Source organism: Dendrobates tinctorius, unplaced genomic scaffold (assembly GCF_039654945.1).
Source record: "Dendrobates tinctorius isolate UK_male_01 unplaced genomic scaffold, ASM3965494v1 ptg000120l, whole genome shotgun sequence".
Lineage (NCBI taxonomy): Eukaryota > Metazoa > Chordata > Amphibia > Anura > Dendrobatidae > Dendrobates > Dendrobates tinctorius.
In genome coordinates, this window is record NW_027361788.1 from 28271448 (window position 1) to 28296801 (window position 25354).

The following is a 25354-nucleotide window of genomic DNA, read 5'->3' on the forward strand; positions in this document are numbered from 1 at the left end:
GTATAAAAAGAGGGTGTGGGCACTGGAAGTCCAGTACTCTCCAGACTCTGGAAGTGATTACAAGCCATTGGATCTTATTTGAAGACTTTGAATTATCAAAATGTGAGTATACAAGCTAATGTCTCTCTGTTTTTCTCCCTGCAGTCTGTAATCACTTCTGTCTCTCTTGCAGCATTCCTCATCATGTCCTCCAGTGCCGAGCGGACCTCACAGAGTGGACAGGAGACTGAAGTGAGTACATTTGCTACTGATTGATATTGACTGTCAATATGACACGTGGTAAAATCATGTATTTTCTTTACAGAACCATTCCAGTGCAGATGAGTAGGAGCAGCAGACTCAGGCCCAAGTTCTGATGGCAAGATGGCGTATAACTATTTTTGACTGTTTTTGGTTATTCTTGACTGTTTTTGGTTTACGTGTTTTATGTTTACAACATTAATGTCTTTCTTTCTTTTCTAGGTTTCACAACGGGAGGAAGAAGCAATTGACAATGACCTCCTCATCACATTGGTGGAGGAGCAAGTTCCGGTGTGGGACACCCGGGAACAGCAGCACTCGGACGCAGTGGTGATTCGGGGGCTGTGGAATGAAGAGCCCAATCGCTGATGGATGACTTTGAAAACGCCACGCCACAAGTCCGAAAGGATTTTCGTAAGTATTGCAATGTGGTCAACGCGGCTGTGATCCCGTAAGGCCGGGATCACACAACCGTGTGTGATGCGAGAAACTCATGCGAGTTTCTTACATCACACACGGTTCTGTGATCCCAGTGTAAAGTGCATTGTTTAACAATTTTTTTCCCCCCTTCATATTGAACAAAGTCAGAACCCGTTGGCATTCGATGAAGGATCGCTTCAATAAGGACCTGAAACAGGAGATCAAAGTTCGAAGTGGTGCTGCTCAAAAGATCAGGAAATACAAGTATCATAGGATGCTGTCTTTCCTGAGGCCTGTGCTTGCTCAGCAAACGTAAGTATTTTTGTGTTGTATTCCATTGTGTTTTATTCCATAATCTGATTTTTTATATTCCACACGATATGTTGGCGCTTTTACAATTGTTATTTTTTTGTAGTTATGTTTTACATTTCTTTTCCACACAGAACCTGGAGCAGCACCATCGAACCGGGATCGTCCTCAGTTGGAGCGGCCCCTCATCGAACAGCCACCGAACAGTCCCAGTCATCCACCAGCGATGCAGCAAGTGGGCAGGCTTCACAGGCTGGAGAACAGGCATCTGTTCCTTCAGGTGTTCCCTTGTTCCAGGTCTCTGCCACTGCTTTTTTGGGGTCTTCCTGCCAGCGGCAGAAGGCCTTGGACAGGTCACTCATGCCTGAGTTTGTTCACTTGAGCTTGGTCTTCCAGATTGGCCTGAAGGAGCTCAGAGATAGACTGGAAAGTGTTTTTGCCCATATAAACACATTGTTCCAGGATGTCAACCAACGCCTTAACCACCTGGAAGCCGACCTTCAGAGACCGGCACGACATTTTTTTTTACTGCTGTAGAGCAGGGCATGTCGGAACACCTTACGCCTGATCTCCAGCTGAATGTGATGCAGGCCTGCAATGCTGCTTACGTTCAGGCTATGCAGCAGACTCGGTTCTTACAGCAGCCAAACATGGCATTTCCGCCTGTGCCACCACTAACCCACTTCACCTCTTTACCGAGTTCTGCTGCATGCTGCCACCACCATGCCCAGTCCTGCTGCACACCACTATACCGCCACCACCATGCCAGGTACTGCTGCTGAACGCCAGTCCACCGCCACCACCATGCTGGGTCCTGCTGCTGAAGGCCAGTCCACCGCCACCACCATGCCGGTTCTTGCTCCTGCACGCCCGTCCACATCAACCACCATGCCGGTTCCTGCTCCTGCACGCCCGTCCACATCCACCACCATGCCGGTTCCTGCTCCTGCACGACCGTCCACATCCATGTTGCCGAGTCCTGCTCCTGCACACCCGTCTACCTCCACGATGAAGAGTCCTGGTACTGCACGCCATCCTCAACCCACCACTCCCACCCTCCCAAAGAGACACAGAAGAAGCAAGCTGCCTAGTAGCAGTTCTGGACAGAGATCTGGACAGAAATCCAAAAAGAAGAAGCGTGGCCCCAAAACTGTCCTACCACCTCCACCCTCACGTCCCAATGTATCTCTGTTGTCCAATTTCTCCCTCCCTTCCAGTGTGTCTCTCCCGTCCCATGGTTCCCCCCTTAATGTGTCTACTCCCATCCCTGACCTCCCAGACCCCACACATTTAGTAGGCCCTTCCTCTGGAACCCCTTCATCATCCACACGTAGCCAATCATCCCAGCTCCACACCCACCAGGTCCATAACATTTCGCCCTCGTACAAACACAAAAGTTAATTTTTGTTGCTATATAAAATTGTGTTTTTTTCCCCCAATCACTACGTGTTCTTTGTCTCTTTCTTGTTCAAAAGGAAATGCAAAGGCAAGAAACAAGTTCACATCCAAATCCAGACTACGATAGAAACTCTCCATGCGAAGATCCATCTTGACGCTGGATACAGCAGCAAAAGATGAGGATTTCATCTGTACAAGGGTCTATATACAGAATTTCCATGAGACACGCCCATTGGGCATGGCTTGTGTCAAGGAAATTCTCCTGGAAAAGCATTTTCCTATCAAACACATGCGCATAAAAAGCGCAAACACATGCAAAAACGCATGCAAAACTGCGTTTTTTTGCCGTGATGTGTAAGCTGATGCGGATAAAAAATGCTGCGTTTGCGGTTGCGGATGATACGCTGCGCACATAGACGCTAATGTGAACCTAGCCTAACAGTTAAAGAGTTGTCCAAAGGATGACAGTAATTTCTGTATACTTAGTTGAATGTATATGCAAAGTAAAACTCTGTGCATTACACGTTTTTTTTGGAATGGGTCTCTATGTTGGATGGATGCCATAGCATCCATCCAAACTGTGGTTACTGATGGGTGTAAACCCCATGAGCGTATATGCCAGAATTTGTGGTGTGTCAGTAAGTGATCAGTAGGTAAAGACCAACGGGGAACAGGTAAGCATTGGAACGGGATGAAAGTCTACTGAAATTCCATATTTATCGGAACCAGCTGACCAACTGATATGTTTGGGGGCTTCCCGACTCTTCCTCTACAGATGATGTTTGGAGAGAGAAATATCAGGCAGATGGCAAGGGAGAAAAACCATTACCTGTTGAAAACATGTTGACGCTCTGCCAAGATGAGCCCTCATGTGTATGTGGAAATAGGGAGAGATATGTCTTCCATTAGGACCTTTTAAGACTTTGGGGCGTCATTGAGGGGAATCTTTAACTTGAAAGTCTGTTCTATTAGCCAAAGTGGAGTGCTGCTCTGAACTGATGTTACATGGTTGACCACTCATTTGGCCACACATAACTTTCCTTGATCACTAGTTGTTAAAGAAACCAGACTCAGAAATCAGTAAACGTCTGTATTTAATATCCACACGAGACACGTACAGAAATGGCCTTGTTTCTTGAAGTCAAATCCTGGTCCTAAAAGTTACTGAAAGAGACGTCTCACCCACAGGCCTGCTCGGTGGAGAGCTGCCACATCTTCCTGCAGTGTCTGGGCTTGGCGTAGACCACAAGAGACCAGAAATCCTTACTCCAGCGGGTTTGCTGACTCCTTGTCCAGATGTTTCCAGCCCACGCTGTATAAACACGGCGCGGACTGAACAATGCAGCTCTGAGTGAGGACCGTCTCCCTGACACAGATGACTTGTCACAAATTTACACAGCAACTTACCGTAGATTGCACCGTAGATATCACCAGCTGCAAACCTACAGCTTGACATGAGGGCAATGTGAATACCCTGGAATGCAGGGAAGAAGGGGATTATAGTGGGAGGAAAGACAGAGATGTGTCTGGAAAAGATGATAGCTGATGAGATGGAATTAAAATGGTAGCTGATGGCACAGTATTGATTTTCGCTGGATGGTTCTTAACATTTAGGAGGAAATTCCAGTAGTGCAAAGTGAACTTCCCATTTCCCAAAATATACCCATAGCGCCAGTCTCAGTGACATGCATACGGGCATGACGCCATCTAACTTTGAAAAAGCCTACATCCTCTACAAAACGCCAGGTTATCATGAAGATCCAGTTTGTGACAGCTGCCATAGAGTAGGACTTTATGGGAACAACAATGGGCATAACGTTAGCTCCTCTACTGGCATTGAGGTAGCATTGACTTTAGGGCAGGAGACTACAGACCTTTCTTTCACATACGAGGAAGCAGTACTATAAATGCCAAGTAATGGTTGAGAGCCCGGAAAAGATGTTAAATAGAAGGCAAAAGGAGCTTCAAGTATGTCTGTTTTAGAGTGGCCCAGATTGCACGGGCTAAGTCACCATCTCCCCAAACAAATCCATATAACTCATGTGTCACCAGTAGATCTATTGATTCCTCCTGGGCATATCCAGGGGATGAAAGAGTATTGTGCATTTTGGGTCCTGGAAGTAGGAACTGCATCTATCAGATACATCCAAGTGGGAATACCTCTTTCATATGAACATTAGACTGTCAGCCGAACCTGTCGATATCGACAGGTTCAGCCGATGTTGTTCTAATGTGAGCCTTTGACAACTCATCCTCTACCCACAGGACAAGTGATAATTGTAGTTGCTATCTCCATCAGTCTCATACCTAATGGATGGAGTGATGGTGCACATTTGTGAAAATCTCTCCATTCGAATGAGAAACAAAGGAGATGGGAACGGTGGCCAAATGGAGCTATCTTTATCTCTATCTCTGGGGGAAAAAGACGATATTTGGGCCCATTAGAGAATACTATGGTATCCAAAGACGTGTATACATATTTGTTATGTCAAGGATCTCTATCTTTAGACAAGCTCACCTGAGTACTATAGTATTCTCTGGTGGGTTTGTCAAACCCTAGAGACCCCAGACCCAACCAATATGTATACACGTCTTTGGGTAATCTTTTCACCAACCTTATTGATGATGTTACATCATTAGGCAGGGGTCTAGGAAAGGTTGGTGACAACCCATGCATCAACTGCTGCAGTGGTCATATTAGATATGACCCAGTCTTCCCAGATATGGGCACATATTTCTGACAACTCAATATTAAAGTGTCACCTTTTTATCTTGCATCTCCAGGCAAGATCATGTCATTTGGATAATCCCCTAGAAAAACAATATTTTCCGACCTGAGGAAATCTGGGGTCTCTGGTGTTGGAAAATGTCAGGGATTTGCTGGAAACGTTTCCTCTGCAGATGGTCGTTACTATTTACATTGGAACGTGGAGAAGGTATTTGGCCCATGTGGGAAATGCAGGTGTTCTGTCATGTATAGCAGGGGGGAAGAAAAGTTCCTTTCTCACCCAAAATCATTGCGTGATCTAATGGCTTATAAGACTGACCTGATATATAATGTGGTCATATAACCTGCGGGTGGCCACGTAGGGCAAAACGTGTGTGGCCGCCATCATTTATTATTACGATTTCCTTTTCGGCTTGGGTATATGATCCTGTACTGGGGGTGGATGTGATATAATTTGTCGAATAGCATGATGCAATCTGGAATGCAACCGTGTCCGGAAATCTCGGCCAACAATTTTTGCCTAGTGTATCCAGTTCTTGCAATGGCATATTTGAGGTAAGAATACCCTTAGGCACAGATAGCACTAGAAGACTGTCTGTAGAAATCACCCTGAGATTGTGCCAACCATACATTACTGGCACCAAGGGTATATATCCTTCTATGGTATCAAGTGAGGTCAAAACCTTCCCAAATTCTTCCAGGTTTCTAATAAAAATGCATATACTCGGGTAATCAATGTATAGTCATTTGCTCAATTCCGCCATACATGTGCCAGGCCAATGGGAGAAACGCACCCACGATCGCAACAACTGCATACAACCTATGTCAGAGGAATTTGGTAAAGTTGAGGCAGGTGGATTGACTCACTTCTTTCGAAATATGTGACTTGCAAGAGGAATTCAGGCAGCAGCTCCAGTATGGATCAATTCTATTTGGTATCTTTGTGCAATCGCTTACAAAAGAGACGGGAGTTGCCACCAATACTGGACCTATAATTATATCCTTCACATAGTAATAATTCTGACAACACCATCATCTGAACCGGTTTACTTACAGTATATAATTTTTAAGATGGCAACACAATACACTAAAAAACAACTTTGCTCCAGTATCAATCCACTAACTATCATAATGCCATTTAAAAAAAAAAAAAAGTACAAATTTTGTGAATTTTAATGGGCAAGCAGTACCACCAATGACCAGTATGTGGTGTTGTGTTCAATCCACAGGAATAAAAAATGCAAATATTTGACACTTATGTTGGTAATTACCTGTGTTAGCTGCATTTTATATACCCAGTTAGAACATACTACTATCTGGCTGTTAAATATACAAGAGAAACAATATTAGAATATGCATTATACTGAATTTTTAAGGTTTGGTTCACTCACCGTCATTTTGGAGTACAAGGGTGCCGGGACCAGGTGCAGCCCCCCCAATATGATATGAAAAGCGTCTGGCTTGGAATTGCTTGGCATAGGACCCAGGTTCCTCTCGGGTGCTGGATGGTGGATAGGTGTAGGCAGTGCTCCTGGGTCTGTTTACCTGCATGTTTGCAGGATAAAGGGGACAGGCCTGCGTCCCTTTAAGTGCCAGCTCACCTTTTCCCCTCTGACCATATGGGAAGCCAGGAGAGGTGTCTGGCGGCACAGACATAAAGAGGCTCCAGGCATTGGTGGAAGGACATGGACTTGAAGTAGCAGTGCTCTTATTGCACAATGATATCTCGGGCTCTGAACCCCTTTCCTTATTCCGGATGAGCCGTGACGAAATCTTGATTTAAATCTCCATATGTTTGATTTTTCCACCTCTTCCCCCCCTACTTGCAGTATTTTTGTAATCCAAGGTGCTGTATCAGCAGCAGCCGCCACTGTGGGATGGAGCAGACACTGCAGTATGACTGCACAGCCCAGCTATGGCTATGTTGTCTATGGGATCTTCACTAATCCCATATTATGGGATCCTGGAGGGGCTCTGCTCTGTCCATGGTTCACCATTCTCCTGCTGCTTCCCAGTTTGATTGCTAATCCATCATTCCCCGCTGTTCTTCTGCAAGGAGCAGATTGCTCGCCTTAAGGAAGGTCGGATCCTGTTTGCATTAATTCCTTGTCCTGAGCTGTCCTTAAATCCTCTGCGGTACTGCTTCCCAAAAACAGCAGCAATAAAACCTGATGATGTCCGTCTCCGGTACCCGCCGGTTGTGGCAGCACCCCTAGGCGCACAATCATGCCTTGTGTTACCTATCCACCTCGCTGTGTCATTTCTTTTGTTCTCCCTGCCTTGGCTAGTGATGCTTTTTGGCTTCCACAAACCTTCCTGCCTTCAGTTTTTTCTTCCTTTCTCTTCCCTTTTTTTTCCCCTTCTCTCTGTGTATGTGAAATCTGACTCTCTTTCCTTGCTGTTGGATTTCACGTCAGATGCATTTAAAATCTGGTCTGGATTTTCCCCTCACACATGCGTTACCCACCCCCCATCTCCCTGGAATACTGTCCTTTGCTTTTTTTTTCATGACTTATGCTGCATCCTGTCGTCTTAACCCGTTGGTGGCTACGCTCCTGGAATTGCAGGTAACCCAGCTTGCCCCAGGTCAATTCAGATCGGGTGGAAAAAAAAAGGCTCGATTTACGGGCAAATCATCCACGGAGTGATAATATCAAGGGTTAACACCTGCCGGCTGCACCACTTGATGAATCTACAATTTATTGATCGGGGACACAGCAGCTTACAGGCATGGGGTTAATTTATATTCTGTCCCCTACGTCCAGCTCTACTCCACCTGTCACTGGCGCACAGTACTGACCTACTGGAACCCGGCTGTCATTCCTAAAACATGCCATATTGGAGCAGGTGACATCTTGGAGCCAAACTGGGCTGATGACCTGTCAAAATGTATATAATAAACTTATTGGGGGATTTAAAAAAATAACAAATCCCTATCGCTTATGTTTGGGATTGGATCTTTATAGTGGACATTGATTCAACCAAATTCATAGATGTTTTGAGCCTGCCATAGACATTGGACTGATCTTGACGATAATGGTGGGTTCAAGAGACAATCTAATGTACATGGGGGCCCCCAAAAGTCGATGTCGGGGTAGATAAGGATCCAGCATATCTTATTTCAGACCGCCAATCCTTTTGTTCTCGATGAGATAAGCTGCCACCAGAGGAGACTGACAAAGGCTCTTTCAGAGAACACAGGAGGAAGAGTTGGGGGAGATATCTTTCATCTGATAGCTATCTATTGTGTACGATGGTTGGGGGACTTTAGTTATGGTGGGTCTTTTACCAAGCTGGTTCTCCCTTTCTATTCACACCTGTTTTGGGCAAATAGTAAGGCCACGTTCACACATCCAACAGACCAGTCACGGATCTCCTGATTTGAACTTAGGCATATATGAGGGTGTTGAGTTTGTGTCTGGAGACACAAGACCAATCCATGAAGCACAAATATGTCATACCAGCCCATGGCTAAGTTCTCACCACTTTCTCCTCTCCACTCCACACCATACATTCGGACGTTCCCCAGACAAAGCGGTTGACTTCAACAAGGCAAAATGGAGTGTAAGATATGAATAAGTTTGACTTTTTTTTAATATTTTTCCAGTGTCTAACTTTTTTTTACTCGGAGACAAAAGCATTGTAGACTATGCTATTGTGTTTACTTGAGAAGGATCAGTGGAGGTCTGACCGCTGGTCCTAGTAATTTGCCATTTTCATCTACAGTAAGTGGATGTCACCACCTAGGTAATAACTGTATGATCGGTGGTGGTCTGATTGCTGGGCTTCCCACCGATCCCGAATAAACGGGGTGGTAGTGTGAACCACATGTGACCGACGCTCCATTCACATTTCTGGGTCTATTTACAGTGGAAGGGATGTAACTGGAGAAGGAAGGCAAACGGGCATTTGCCCCAGGTGCTGGGTGTAGGTGGCTCCCAATAAGCCACTTTGCCAGGGCCAGGGTGAGAGTTGTAACCTTTTGCCCTTGGTAAAGGAAATCCTAGCTACAGAGGAAAACACGGACCTCCCTTTTTCGGGGTCTGTAGGGGTTCCAGCAGTTGGACCTTAGCCTATAACCTCTTTGAGGTGTCATATTGTAGTATGGCTAATCTATATATATATATATATTGCCTTAAATTGTCCGTCATCCACTTCCGTCTGGATGTCTCCAAATCCCACAATCCACCGAGCCACACCGGAAGTACGCCAACCGCCATTTTGGAACACCCAAGTGATGCCGCTGGGATCCAGGACACAGCTGCGATCCTGAACGCCGCTGCGATCTCGACCGCCGCTCGGATCCAGGCCGCCACTGCGATTCCAACCTCCGCTGGGATCCCAGCTGCCGCTCGGATCCAGGCTGCCACTGCGATCCCGGCCGCTGCTTGGATCCCGGCCGCCGCTCGGATCCCAGCTGCCGCTGCGATCACGAAGCTGTGAAAGGGGTGTAAAGAGGGGGTATAATGAAGGGGGTATAATGAGAGGGTGTAATGAGGGGGTGTAATGAGAGGGTGTAATGAGGAAGGAGCAATGAGAGGGATGCCGCCAGGACCCACCGCCTGACCACACGTGCTGGATCCCGCCGATGCCTGCCCACCCACCTCCGTGAAGTCACAGCCGGTAGGAAAGACCACAGCTTGAGGCCTGTGCTGGAGATTGGGTGCGGCCACCCTCTGGTGGCGTTGCACACCATCTCCAGCACAGGCCGCAAGACACCGTCTTTCCTGCCGGCTGTGAGAGGGGTGTAACAAGAGGGTGTAATGAGGGGGAGTAATGAAAGGGATGCTGCCGGACCCCCACCAGGACCCACCGCCTGACTACACGCGCCGGATCCCACCGCTGCCTGCCCACCCACCTCCGTGCAGTCACAGCCGGCAGGAAACACAGTGACTTGAGGCCTGTGCTGGAGATTGGGTGCGGCAACCCTCTGGTGGCGCCGCACACCATCTCCAGCACAGGCCGCAAAACACCGTCTTTCCTGCCGGCTGTGAGAGGGGTGTAATAAGGGGGGGGTTTCCTGCCGGCTGTGAGAGGGGTGTAACAAGAGGGTGTAATGAGGGGGAGTAATGAAAGGGATGTCGCCGGACCCCCACCAGGACCCACCGCCTGACTACACGCGCCGGATCCCACCGCTGCCTGCCCACCCACCTTCGTGCAGTCACAGCCGGCAGGAAACACAGTGGCTTGAGGCCTGTGGTGGAGATAGTGTGCGGCGCCACCAGAGGGTGGCTGCACCCAATCTCCACCACAGGCCTCAAGCCACTGTGTTTCCTGCCGGCTGTGACTGCACGAAGGTGGGTGGGCAGGCAGCGGTGGGATCCGGCGCGTGTAGTCAGGCGGTGGGTCCTGGTGGGGGTCCGGCAACATCCCTTTCATTACTCCCCCTCATTACACCCTCTTGTTACACCCCTCTCACAGCCGGCAGGAAACCCCCCCTTATTACACCCCTCTCACAGCCGGCAGGAAAGACGGTGTTTTGCGGCCTGTGCTGGAGATGGTGTGCGGCGCCACCAGAGGGTTGCCGCACACCATCTCCAGCACAGGCCGCAAAACACCGTCTTTCCTGCCGGCTGTGAGAGGGGTGTAATAAGGGGGGGTTTCCTGCCGGCTGTGAGAGGGGTGTAACAAGAGGGTGTAATGAGGGGGAGTAATGAAAGGGATGTCGCCGGACCCCCACCAGGACCCACCGCCTGACTACACGCGCCGGATCCCACCGCTGCCTGCCCACCCACCTTCGTGCAGTCACAGCCGGCAGGAAACACAGTGGCTTGAGGCCTGTGGTGGAGATTGGGTGCAGCCACCCTCTGGTGGCGCCGCACACTATCTCCAGCACAGGCCGCAAAACACCATCTTTCCTGCCCATTGTGACTGCACAGAATTGGGTTGGCTGCCACCCCCAGCGCCACAAAGCTGCCCCCATCGTGATGTTACTGCCCTCCCGATGCGATAGCATCGGGCACACATCTAGTAGTTAATAAAATCCATCAGTCTTGCACATTTATTGTACCCGTGTTATAAGTCCAATAACTAGAAGTGTGTTTTATGTTGAGGTGTGGGTGACACCAGTTACTTTAGTAATTGTTCTTTAAGATGGTGGCCTGCTATTGTCAGACCTTATTATATTAGTGTATCTGCACAAGGGGCGAACAAAATAGCAATTTATGCTACTGATTTTAATGCAGATTTACTGCTGCTTTTCTGCAACGAAATTCGCTGCATTTTTGCTGCTTTATTTTTTTTTTTTTTTTTTTTTTTAGAACATTTCCATGTGGACATATCCTGTGTGTTCTGTGGCCCAAGGAGACAGCACATGGACAACATGTTCCTCCTACATGCTAATAGAGGCCATACATGACAGCATAGCTGAGAAATCAGGAGTAGATACTCTACACTGTCTCCAATACTTACTGAATGGGATGGGAAGGGGGCACAAAAACTGTTCAACCTGTCGTCAGCCATGGTAGGTAGACGATGTCTGGCTCATTGCATTTTTTAGATAGATATATAGTGGGTACGAAAAGTATTCAGACTCCTTTAAATTTTTCACTCTTTGTTTCATTGCAGCCATTTGGTAAATTCAAAAAAGTTTATTTTTTTCTCATTAATGTACACTCTGCACCCCATCTTGACTGAAAAAAAAACAAAAAGTAGAAATGTTTGCAAATTTATTAAAAAAGAAAAACTGAAATATCACATGGTCATACGTATTAAGACCCTTTGCTCAGTATTGAGTAGAAGCACCCTTTTGAGCTAGTACAGCCATGAGTCTTCTTGGGAATGATGCAACAAGTTTTTCACACCTGGATTTGGGGATCCTCTACCATCCTTCCTTGCAGATCCTCTCAAGTTCTGTCAGGCTGGATGGTGAACGTTGGTGGACAGCCATTTTCAGGTCTCTCCAGAGATGATCAATTGGGTTTAGGTCAGGGCTCTGGCTGGGCCAGTCAACAATGGTCACAGAGTTGTTGTTCTGAAGCCACTCCTTTATTATTTTAGCTGTGTGCTTAGGGTCTTTGTCTTGTTAGAAGGTGAACCTTCGGCCAAGTCTGAGGTCCAAAGCATTCTGGAAGAGGTTTTCATCCAGGATATCTCTGTACTTGGCCGCATTCATATTTCCTTCAATTGCAACAAGTTATCTTCTCACTGCAGCTGAAAAACACCCCCATAGCATGATGCTGCCACAACCACGTTTCACTGTTGGGATTGTATTGGGCAGGTGATGAGCAAGTGCCTGGTTTTCTCTAAACATACCGCTTAGAATTATCACCAAAAAAAAGTTCTATCTTCGTCTCATCAGACCAGAGAATCTTATTTCTCATAGTCTGGGAGACCTTCATGTGTTTTTTAGCAAACTCTATGCGGGCTTTCATATGTCTTGCACTGAGGAGAGGCTTCCATCGGTCCACTCTGCCATAAAGGCCCGACTGGTGGAGGGCTGCACTGATAGCTGACTTTGTGGGACTTTCACCCTTCTCCCTACTGCATCTGTGGAGCTCAGCACAGTGATCTTGGGTTTCTTCTTTACCTCTCTCACCAAGGCTCTTCTCCCACGATTGCTCAGTTTGACTTCAATTTAAGGATTATGGAGGCCAATGTGCTCTTAGGAACCTTGAGTAGTCCAGAAATTCTTTTGCAACCTTGGCCAGATCTGTGCCTTGCCACAATTCTGTCTCTGAGCTCCTTGGCCAGTTCCTTTGACCTTATGGTTCTCATTTGGTCTGATATGCACTGTGAGGTCTTATATAGACAGGTGTGTACCTTTACAAATCAAGTCCTATCACTTTAATTAAACACAGCTGGACTCCAATGAAGGAGTAGAACCAAGGAGGATCACAAGGAAACGGACAGCATGTGACTTAAATATGATTGTCTGAGCAAAGGGTCTGAATTCTTATGACCATGTGATATTTCAGTTTTTCTTTTTTAATAAATTTGCAAAAATTTCTACATTTCTTTTTTTTTTCAGTCAAGACGGGGTGCAGAGTGTACATTAATGAGAAAAAAATTAACTTTTTTGAATTTACCAAATGGCTGCAATGAAACAAAGAGTGAAAAATTTAAGGGGGACTGAATACTTTCTATACCCACTGTAGACCCCTGGATTTGAACGTAAAGGTCTCCGCACAGTATGTAATCTTGGGGGGGTCTTGTTAATAACAGAAAGGAATTATTCAAAATGCTCATTTTGCTTGCAACACTTCCGTAGGAAAAATAAAGCAGTGCACCCCTAAAAATCAAAAGACAATAATCGGCAGTTTACCCCTACCCTGCAGTCCAGAGATGATAATGTTGATGATGATGAAGCAGCAGCTCTGGTTTGGGTTACTAGACAAGAAGTGGGAAGTGTGACTAAAAGAGAGATGAGACACCGCTTACCAGCAGGACCCAAATATATAACAGCTGCAGAACATCGAAGCCCAATATGTGGGTTTGACAGGCGCATCACCATGGAAATGGCCCAACGCCCACATCGATGTGTGTACCTTTCATATCGCATTATTCATCACGTAGATCTGAAAATAAGAGAACAAAGAAATTATTACATTGCACAAAAAAGTTGTATCAAACAGCAGATCCTCTCCTTTATGGATACCAGCAGTGCTTTTCCCTTTAAGAGCAGCACTGAATGCTATCTGCATGGTGCTTACCAGGGTTCTTGTTTGCCACAATTTCACTGAATCAATGGAATGCATATCCTAGAGGTAAACCGGTGGTGTCCCTTGGAGAGAAGGGCCCAGACCTGACTTTTCCCACTAACTTAAGGCTATGTACCCACGTATGCAGAAAATTCCTGACTAAAAACCGAACTCCTTCTCTATACGTTTTTTTTTCCGGAGCATCCACATTCTCATAGAATATAGTTGGAAATGTGTTTTTTTGTTACACAAAATAAATGAACATGCTGCGTTTTTTACCGCAATGCATTTTTTTTTCAGAAAAAAAAACGCATCATGTGCACAAAGATTGCAGAATGCATTATAAGAATGGGATGCTTAACGTATGCGTTTTTTAAGCGTTTTTGCATGGAAAAAAACGCTTAAAAAAGGCAAAAAGAAACCTCTTATGTGGGCACACAGCCTAAATTGAGTGCCGAGTATCTGTGCATTTCTTTCTATTGGGTGTCTGCACTGCTAAGAAACAAGTGATATGGCAACTGGCCCTGGGGTCAAGGCCCTTTCATCCTGGGTGGCAGTACCTAGACCTTTATAAGGGGACAGTTTTATGCTTACGAGTAAGTGAAGGTGTTGTGGTAGAAGACTAGGTGGTCCAAATGGTTCTTTACGGCGCATATGAGGAGACCAACCCTATTAAAGACCTAGTAGAGATTTTACATTGCGGCCCTTGAACTTTGCGTTCCCCCACTGAAAACCACAGTCTCTTCTATGTACTCCACCAGGGCCACCTACTGTGGGTGGGTGCATAACACAGATTAGGTGTCCATGCACCTTAGATAGCAGGCCATCTGAACGCCCATTCGGCCATCTGAAAGCCTGTTCGGCCGGCTGCTATCTCTCCGGTTTTCCTCATGATTGTGCTTGCTTTGTCCAGAATATCTCCCAGGAAAACTATAGGATCAGGCTTTGTAGCTCAGATGATCGTCCGGTCTGCCTTTAATCTGATATCAGATCATCTGAAACTAATTCAGCATTTATGGGGTTAACACAATCCTCCTCTCTCCTAACAGAGATGATGGAAAATGGGCTGGAAAGTGCCTGGACAGCTCCTGCCAGTCAGTGATGTGTGGCCATTCTCTGCCAGATCAGATATTTATCCCATTTCTCACACGTTGGAGTGGCACAAACAGGCCACTTATAAAGAGAGGAAGCGACCCATAACTGTACCATACCCCATAACTGTACTGCTCCCAGCCTTTCCAAGTCTCCCATTAACCTCTCTGTGTGTCATTATGTGGAAGTGAAGTAGATTGGAGAACTGGCCCGGAGTAGATGATCAGCCTTGTCAGCCCAAATTAAAGCCTCAGCGCCTCCATATGGCCTATCTGGGTCACTACATCACTTGTGTACCTTTATTTACCCTGGGAAAGATCCACCGTCCAGATGACTGGGTGATGTTTGACTGATTAATAGAATATCCATTGCAGGTTACAACAGCCCCTATTCTATAAAGCACCATCTTTGTATATGAGGAGGGCCACGATGCAGGCTGACAACCATCCAAAGTGTGGACAACCAGGGTGAGAATCCTACAAACAAACAGACCTGAGTTCCAACTTACTAACGCTAACCCCATACTTTCAACTATCAGGTGCCAGCAGCCATCACACCAATCTCCACGGGGATGGTTCCCATTTAGGTTCAATTTCCCCCATCTCACACAGAATACTCAAAATTCTTTTGTCCACAGTCTTTTAACACTTGCATGCGTCAGGCGATCGATGCTTCCTGTGGCAGGCGATCGATGTTCCCTTGTGCCGGGGTGGCCTAAATAAGAAGTGTATCATAAGAGACGGGATTGTGCTCCCTGAAATTAGGAAATTACAATACAAGGCTGCATTATTACAGCAGTGCGGACACGGTGTGACTTTAGCACGTCCTGTTCTATCTCTCCGTCATATCATCCATTGGCTGATTATTATCAGGATGGTGTCATCGTGGGGACTATGATTGTACCCTTGCCACTTCCTATAGTAAAAGCTATTACTGGGAAATGTCCTCCCAGGACGGGTATTAAGGAGGCTCAGTCATATTTACTGTAATCATTATGAAGGTCTTTATAGGAACGAGAAAATACTAAGAACCCCACTCTGATCATAGGCGAAAAAAACCTCTACAGACCAACTGGCACTGAAGAATGTCCCTTAAATAATTACTGAATATCGACAAGACGACAAGTGACGGCCAGAAACATCTAGAAAAGTTTTACAAATTTAGAACTTTTGCAGGGTTTTTATCAACGGTCTCGAAATTGAATGACATGTGCATGGAGGGCTATTATGGTCGGTCTGCCATACTGGCACTGGTGCTATGGTTCATTGATGGTGTAGGGGGGAAGGGGTTACAAGAAAGTGACAAACTCAACTTTGCTACATCTTATAACAGAACGGATCTTCATCATGCTGCTTGTTATCATATTAAAGACACAGAGATTGCTAATTCTAGGAAATAGCGAGAATCATAACCCTATTACAGCTTTCCCACAAGACATAAATAGGATAATCAGCGTTTCCTGTTTTCTCCCGAAACATGTTCCCCTCTTTTTAGTGGAACAAGATGAGAATCCCTGGAATCTCTAAATAAAACTCGTCTTTCAGGCACGAGTCCCCGGACCCCGTGACCGCTCCGTGTTGTGACATCGCTTGTTTTGACCTGTGAATTCCACAAGCTCCCACTTATTTGCCGCTTGCACAATATGTAGACCTGGCATCAGACACCGTGTTGCTAAAATCTGTGCCCAAAACAAGGCATTCCAAAAAATTACAATAAGTGGTCTCCAAACTATTGCAAAACTACAACCCCCAGCATGTCCTGAAAGTCTAGCTGAGGTCTCGCCTCCATGTTGTGTTTTGCTCTTTTCAGTTTCGCTTTCAAAAGTTATTACTGCTGATTTTTTTCAATTCAGTTCCTTTATGAGTCAAGGCTCCCTCCACTGTACTTTACACTCAAAACACCAAAAGTATGAACAGTTTTCCAAGCGTTTTTGAAGCAGTGTTGCACAAGGATATGGAGATGATCTGCTCCCAAAAAAGCGGTTTGGTGGCCGGATGTGGATTAAACCTCGTCAATACTTAAATCGCTTGTTACTTGGCTGGATGGTTCCTGCAGATTTTACTGCAATGCTATTAATGGCCCATTTTGTGGTTTTTGTCCACATGTGGCTACTAGAAAGTTTGAATGATCCAACTGTGAGAGAGTGAAAATTATCAGGGACCTACTAGATATTGATGAAGGCAAAAATGGGAGCGGTAGATCTTCTCACTTCTTTTTAACAAGAAGCTGGCACTACTCCTAAGAATCAGCTGGGAAAGCCCTGACCATGAAAAATATAGGGTTACATAGAGCGCCTTATGTGAAGCATCTCGCAGGGAAAGGGGGGCGTCAACTTCGCTCGGTGGACGGGAGAGAAGGGCCCAGAGGGATCGGCTCTCTGGCGCCACCACTTGCCTCTGGTCAGTAATGGAACTGCACCGAGGGTAAATAGTCACTGGAAAGGCTTCCCTTACAGGTATGAGTTAGTGAGGCGCTCCCAGTGAGGGGGGATATACATCACCAGTCCAGGCTGGGGATAAATATATATAAACCTCCCGGGCGTCACTGCCAAAGTTCCTCACTAAAACAATACGTTATTCTGCCACCAGTTCCTCGTTCGACATAAGCCCTGTCTGACAACAGGCTTATATCAGGTCAGAAACCAACCCGGGTAGCATACAACTGACCAACCGAGCGTTCGGACTTGGGGATTCTTGAATCGAGATAAAAGAGCAGCCCAAGATTAATTTTATATTTAATCGCCAAAAAGGCGCACCTGAAATATACAGGTATATATTCACAAGAACAATATACAGGTATACAGTCAGGAGTGCAGGACAAAGGTAGGGTATAGATAGGTTATAATTACCGTGTTTTGTAGTATGTGACCAAAGGGAGGCACTGATGGGTGACAGGTCCAAATCTTAGTTAAAGGCTTTCCTGGCTGCGTCAGCTAACGTAGCCTCCGGCCATTATTAAAGCTTAGCTTAAAATGAGCAGCTGTTTCTTATCTCATTCTCCTAGGCTGTCCCCTCCCACACTCTGCTGCCTCCCCTGGGCTGGGCTGCCTCCCTCCCTCCTCCCATGTCTGAGAATAAGATTTTCTGTCCAGAACCGTGGCTGGCTCATAACTTTGCGCCCGAAGCTCTGAATGGGTTGGTTGTACCGCCACTGGATTCCGCTGGATTTTATCTGCGCATAGAGACCAAATATGCCTACTGTATGTAATTCCTATTAACTATGCTTTATAACTCCATAATCCAGAGTGCTACAGGTGGCTAAATAATATGGGCTCGTGGGGAAGGGAACGCCGATTCGGATTACGTGCTCGGCTAGTCTCAAAGATATTGCATTCTGTTATTATAGGTCATTTTCCAGATTTAAAACCTCTGAGCTTGCTGTGACTTGTTGTAAAATGGGGTTTCCATGTGTTTCAGTCAGACAAAAGAGAACTGGATGCAGCTGCAGAAGATTTCACATTATTGTGTCAAGAGCTTCAAAGGTTTTTTTGCTAGCTTTTTAATTAGGCTGGAGTCAGACTTAACGTCTAAAAATACGGACCGTAATGTATGGTCGTAATACGCAGAAATGGTCCCTGAATAGTGATCCGTATGTCAGCCGTTGTCAAGGTGTGGTCGCGTACTTTGCGCATGTAAGCATCCGTAAGTAATCCGTATTTGATCCGTATAGTGTATTTTTCTTGCAACCTTGCAAAATGGACATTTAACGGTTTTGAGGCCTGCACATAATTGAAATCATCATCAGCAACCCTATTTATTGCCTCAACATCAGGTGGCAGCCTCCAATCTGCCCATTTTGGTGCTGTGCTTGTGTTGGTGTTTTGGTGGTTGTTTGCAAACATGTCAGACACACTTCAGTTCACTCCAACTGACCGTGTTCTGTACAACTGGGTTTTGTCCCGCCGCTTTGGCCAGCCATACCCAGTGATTGTGGATCCGAGGAGGAGGAGATGAATGTCGGTGCATCCGCATTTGAGACAACGCCTCAATAAAGGCCATTTTCACAGGCTTTATACATCTCTTCGGACACATCCCATCCTATATTGTCGGATGAGCATTTCCACCTTTGATGTTTTGTTGGAGACTGTGCGCCCAGTGATTACCTTTCAGGACACCAGGATGCGCAAATGTATCTCTGCTGAGGAGCGCCTTCTCCTTACGTTACGGTATGTATTCCTCAGCTACAGAATGTATGTAGATGATTCATTTTCTAAATAATTATCTTACTCAGTGACCCCTTTTTTGCTGAGTTACCTTATTAATATATCCAAAATCTATTGTGTAAGGCTAGTTTCACACTAGCGTTTCTGCCCGCAGCACATGGCGCCACTAAGCCCCGCCCCCTGCGTGCCCTCTCTGGTCATCTCCGCCTAGTGTCGCACAGCGCTGCATGCGATCTGCACACCCTATCTTTAGCATAGGGTGCGCTGGCCGTGAGCTAGTAGGATTTTGCATGCGCTGCGCCCTTTTGACGGTGCGCCGGTGAGCGCCGAACGCACCATGTTGCATTTTGGTGCACTCGCAGCACCGTCAAAGGGGCGCAGCACATGCAAAATCCTACTAGCGCACGGCCAGTGCACGGTCTGCGCACCCTATGCTAAAGATAGGGTGTGCAGATCGCATGCAGCGCTGTGAGACACTAGGCGGAGATGACCGGAGGGGGCGCGGCAGGGGGCGGGGCTTAGCGGCGCCGTGCGCTGTGGGCAGAAACGCTAGTGTGAAACTAGCCTAAGTAAGAATACTATGATGTTTGAGTAGAAATTACATAGCCGTGTTACGTCTGTATATGTTGTGTATGCCTAGCTTCTTAATTACACACTGTTCTGGTGATCTATATGTAATGTGTGCATCCTTTTGCATGTTGTAATGTATATTTTTTATCCATTTGTTAAATTGTAGGTTCCTCATAACTGGGCTTTCTTATGCCGCACTCCATCTGGAGTTTTTGATTGGGAGATCGACCATATCTGGCATAGTCCGGGATACATGTTCGCAAATCTGGACCAGACTACATCAAGTGGTCATCCCTGAGCCCAAGATGGGAGACTGGTTGACTGTTAGGAAATGTAAGCAAAAAAAATAAAAGGTTGGAGCTCTGACCCTAAACAACATATGTGTGATGTGGTGTGATGTCTGTACTTATGGTCTGAGATCCATAATAGGAGCCAAAAAAGCCAGGCGGGCAAAATAAATGTATTTGCGCTTGGTCGGTGGTGCTGCTGCCCCACTCCTGGCCCTCTGCTGTCTTTCCCGCCGGTACTGGTCGCGGATGCTGCGCCAGCGCCTCATCACATCCTTAACTGCAATGTGAACAAAAATTGTAAATTTACCTTTGGGAAATGTGACAAGCATCTTTCTAAACATTTCACATAGTCATGTGGCCTAGTAGGGTGTGCTTTAATGAAAAGATTTTCGCTTACAAACAATGATAACCACAAACAGTATAGGATTTTAGGGGCTACTTTGAAAAAAGCCTAGTTCTGGCCTTTAAGATAATTGCGAAAAAAGGCGCTAACTTACTAATTTGTTGCTGCTCCCCACGAGTCCGTTCCCCAAAATCTGTAAAACATCTCCCGCCCCTTTTCTGGCCCGGTCGGAATAATGCGCATCCCTTTGGTTCCAAATTTCGGGCCTTTCCTGGACCAAAACGATTAACATCTCCACATTGATGTGTGGAGACATGATGCAGGACTCCGTGGAGGCTGACTTCCAGGATGTCTGGAGCGCTATTTGAGCTAATTAGCATGTCTAAGCTTCCTGATAATGGATTGGCCCATTTCCTGTCACCAGGAGAAGTCTTGCCTATTTCTCGCAAGTCACACATGCGGTCCGTGTGTAATGCGTATTTTTCTCGCCCCCATAGACTTGCATTGGCGTATTTCAGCCGTAGTACGCTGACAATCGCAGCATGCTGCGATTGTCTCGGCCTGTAAAATACACGCGAGAAATATACGGCTGTTGGGAGCTGCCCCATAGAGAAACATTGGTCCGTGTGTAATGCGTGGTTTTAGCGCCTCTCACTCGTCCGTATTTCTCTCTAGTGTGACACCGGACTTAAAGATAAACACTGCATGGCTTTTTATGACCTTGGTGGATGTAAGGCTGGGGGCACATTTCAGGAGGGGAGAGACATGTTCTTCGTCCCTCACACCTTATTATTCTAATACTTGTAGGGGGTCCCAGGAGTAGCACACCCCTTTAGGTCATATGGATCTAATATGGCCGCCACTGCACTTTCTGTAGAGCTTTCCTGGACTCCCAAATAGTATATCTGCCTAGATGGACAAGTGGAGCCATCTGTACGGAAAGCCACTCTTTGGTTCATTTTCTGACTTAATTAACCAAAGGGTCAAAAAATGCATAAGTGATGCACACGGTTTTACCACAAATGATCACGGTTCCAACATACACATTTTTGGATGCTAAACACATTGGACATCAGTACAAGTGTTGCGTCCGAAAAACCACAGCAATTCGTGGCAGAGATTGATGCAGTTTTTGCCTGTGTGGTCCAAAAGTAGTCCTTTGCTACACATACTTGACAGAACTGTAAGGAAATGCTCTTAAAATAGACCCCTTTTAGGAACAAATTAGCATAGACCCTGCCCCAATTATTGGATATAACACATTAAAATTGGGCCTATGGGCCTCTATTATGACTCTATCCACCCTAAGGGTCCTAAATGGGATAGGAGTTATTTTGTGCGTTTGGATAGTACCACAACCTGTAATACACCCGTCCAGAAAACAAAAATGCCCGATGGTTGCTAAATTAGTATAAAATGTGTTGCTAATGTCTGTAGCGGCTTCTAATCCCCCATCCGGCGGCCTCCACCCCTTCTACATTTCATTCCCCTCTTTGTCGCTTTCTTTTCCCTGCCATTTACTTTACTTAACATAATAATTTTCTCTCAGCGTGGAGCCCGTGTGGAAGCGTTGGTTTAGAAAAGGCTGCGCTGGTACAAATTACAGCCCCGGCTATGCCAGCCACACCTCTGACTGTTTCACCCGATGGAAAAGCTGCTTCCATTGTCGCCAATCAGTTTTTACAAAATCTACAATTTCACAGGAAATAATCAGAATTCCAGAACTCGTGCGGAATCCCATTGATAGAAGCGTTGATCTTCTTTCTTATTAGCCATGATACTAGTCATTACCCAAAAGTCAACAATTCTATGCAACCCATTCCTCACCATTTTTTTTAAACCTCTGCTTGCTGTCAGTGAATGTGGACAATTCAGAACACTTTAAGAGGCATCTCTAGGTTGTTTTGGCTTCGTATATGTACGGAAGTTTCCAATCTGTTTCTTACAGCTTACGAGTGCCCCATTCCTTCACTTTCTGGTGGGCTTAAGGTGTACACACAGCAGCCAATCTGAATTGCAGTGTAAAGCAAGGGGGGGCAGAACACAACCTGATGAGATAAGAGGTGGATTTCAGACTTCCAATAAATTACTATCAGATCAAGAGGGAGTGACTAATCTCAGATGAAATGTGAAAAAAAAAAAGTTTCAACCTGGACATCCTGCTTTAAAGATGTGGCCAGTTTTCATTTTTGCCTCTTCTTTTTCTAAGAGTCATAATGTTTCCATCAACATAACCATACAAGGGCTTGTTTTTTGCAGGATGAGTAGTAGTTTTGAATAACACCATTTATTTTACCAAATAATGTACTGAAAAAAAGATGGGGAAAAAAATCAAAGTGGGGTACAAGACTGAAAAAAAACCCAGCTACTCCGCTATTTGTTTTTTTCTTGTGTCCAATTTTGACTGTGTTCATAGGGGGTTTTCTATACACACTGCTCAAAAAGATAATGTTAACACTTAAACAGAATATAACTCCAAGTCAATCACACTTCTGTGAAATCAACCTGTCCAGTTATGAAGCAACACCAATTGTAAATCAATTTCTCCTGCTTTTGTGCAAAAGGAACAGACAACAGGTAGAAATGATAGGCAATTAGCAAGACAACCCCTATAAAGGAGTGGCTCAGCAGGGGGTGACCACAGACCTCATCCTTTTTGGCTGTTGTTTTGGTCACTTTTGTATTATGTCATTGCTCTCACCCCTAGAGGTACTGTACAGTAGCATTAGGCGGTTTCTACAGCCCACAGAAGTTGCTCAGGTAGTGCAGCTCATCCAAGATGGCACATCAATGCAAGCTGTGGCAAGAAGAGTAGCTGTGTCTGTCAGCACAGTGTCCAGAGCATGGAGCAGATACCAGGTCACAGGGCCAGTATACCAGGAGACGTGGAGGGGGCTATAGGAGGGCAACAACTCACCAGCAGGACCACTACCTCCTTTGTGCAAGGAGGAACCGGAGGAGCAACGCTAGAGCCCTGCAAAGTGACCTCCAGCAGACCACTAACATTCATGTGTCTGCTCATACTTTCAGAAACATACTCCATGAGGATGCTATGAGGGCCCAACATCCACAAGTGGGTGTTGTGCTTGTGCAGGGTGATTGGCATTTGCAGAGTACACCAAGATTGGCAGATTTGACATTGGCGCCCTGTGCTCTTCATGCATGAGAGCAGGTTCACACTGAGTACATGTGACAGACGTGACAGAGTCTGGAGACGCCGTGGAGAACATTCTGCTGCCTGCAACAACCTCCAGCATGACTGGTTTGGTAGTGGGCCAATAATGGTGTGGAGAAGCATTTCTTTGGAGGGACGCACAGCCCTCCATGTGCTAGCCAGAGGTACCCTGACTACCATTAGGTACCGGGATGAGATCCTCAGACCCATTGTTAGACCACATGCAGGTGCACTGGGCCCTTGGGTTCCTTCTGATGCATTACAATGCTAGGCCTCATGTCGCTGAAATGTGTCAGTAGTTCCTGCATGATGACGGCATTGATGCTATGGACTGGCATGCCCGTTCCCCAGACCTGAATCCAATCAAGCACATCTAGGACATAATGTCTCGTTCCATCCACCAATGCCACATTGCACCATAGACTGTCCAGGAGTTGACTGATGCATTAAACCAGGTCTGGGAGGAGATCCCACAGGAGAACATCGACCGCCTCATCAGGAGCATGTCCATGCGTTGTAGGGAGGTCATACAGGTACGTGGAGGCCACACACACTACTGAGCATCAATTCCTTTTCTGAAGGCATTTCCACTGAAGTTGGATGAGCCTAAAATTTGATTTTCCACTTTGATTTTTACTATCATTGCAAATCCAAACCTCCATGGGATATTAATTTTGATTTACATTGATCATTTTTATGTTTTATTTTTTTCAACACTTTCTACTATGTAATGAATAAATATTTGCAGTTGGAATATTTCATTCAGTGATATCTAGGATGTGGTATTTTACTGTTCCCTTTACTTTTTTGAGCAATGTGTATATAGATAGCTAGATATAGATATACATATGCACATTTTTTGGGAGATGAAAAAAACTTTTATACATTTCATGTTTAAAATATTTTTTTACTAACTTTTTATTTTTTAACGTTTTCACTTTATTCTTTAATTCTCTTAAAGCACTAGCAAAGCCGGCATCTGCCCTGTGTGGGTTGGACCCAACTTCATAAATCGGCACTCACTCCATATGTACGTCAGGGGTCAGGAAGGTGTTAAAGTTAAGCATCACTGCTATAGCTAAGACAGTCCTTTTCTCTGTCTACATATCGCTGTGACAGAGAAGGGGTCTGGCTTTGCTATTGAAATAAGCAGTTAGCCAGCCCCTTTCTCATACACAAAATTGAAGACGTGCTGAAGCGTGAACCACTCTCCTCCATTCCTACTGTGGTGGCCGCAGTAACTGCTCAAGACAGTACTGTCTTCTTAATTGTCTACCAAGACCTGGTAATGCAAATGCACTACGCCTATAATGATGCCCGTCTAGTAAACCACACATCTGCCCCTTGGCATAGAGGTGCTCGGCGATACAATAACAATGATTGGAGTGGAGGTGCCCATGCGTGACTTCCTCAACGTTTAGACATGGCTCTTCAAAACCATTTTCCTGGGATAGGTGGGAATCCCCACAGTTGGACCTCCTGGGATTGGGTTATGACTTTTAGTCTTGGTACATGCGTACATATTCCCCTAGAATATTATGTTATCGGCAGCACACGTCCTGTTTACACGTTACAATGTGCTGCCGATAACAATTTTAAAGTCCATTTACACTCTGATGACCAGGACAGAGCATCTGATTATCAGCTAAACGCTAGTTCGTCAGATAACTGGATCATTCATGCTGGCATTGAAATCATTATTGGCAGCAACATTCTCTGTGCACAGAACGATCACATTAACGATTGTTCTGTGCACATAGCATTCTAGTCGGCACCTCAAATAATTGTACATCGCCGATCGGCAGTCATTTATCGGCAGTTATAGACGGAGAAGCTCGTTCCCATTTATCATCTATGTCTAAATGCACCTTTATTTTCGTAGGTATAATTATACTCGTGGCTGGGCTCCGAAGTGAAAGGACAGGAGCAAAACCGAATTCAACACGTAGACAAGGTTGGAAAAAAAAAAATGAAGTGAAACTATTCGC

At 45.8% G+C, this 25354-nt stretch overlaps 1 protein-coding gene and 1 long non-coding RNA gene across 2 annotated transcripts in view; one reads left to right on the plus strand and one right to left on the minus strand.

The window, feature by feature from the left end:
* The window catches only part of FGD1 (FYVE, RhoGEF and PH domain containing 1), a 153438-nt gene extending 145676 nt beyond the window's left edge, over window positions 1-7762 (minus strand). Inside the window, exon 1 of the mRNA XM_073540972.1 lies at window positions 6487-7762. Within this exon, the coding sequence (XP_073397073.1) occupies window positions 6487-6751 (265 nt within the window). The 5' untranslated portion in view covers window positions 6752-7762. The remainder of the gene's footprint in view (window positions 1-6486) is intronic.
* Window positions 7763-18629: 10867 nt separating this feature from the next.
* Window positions 18630-25318, plus strand: LOC141046773 (uncharacterized). Its single transcript, XR_012219654.1, has 3 exons — window positions 18630-18991; window positions 19725-19891; window positions 25249-25318. It is a non-coding gene; the product is annotated as an uncharacterized lncRNA (long non-coding RNA).
* Window positions 25319-25354: the final 36 nt, after the last annotated feature.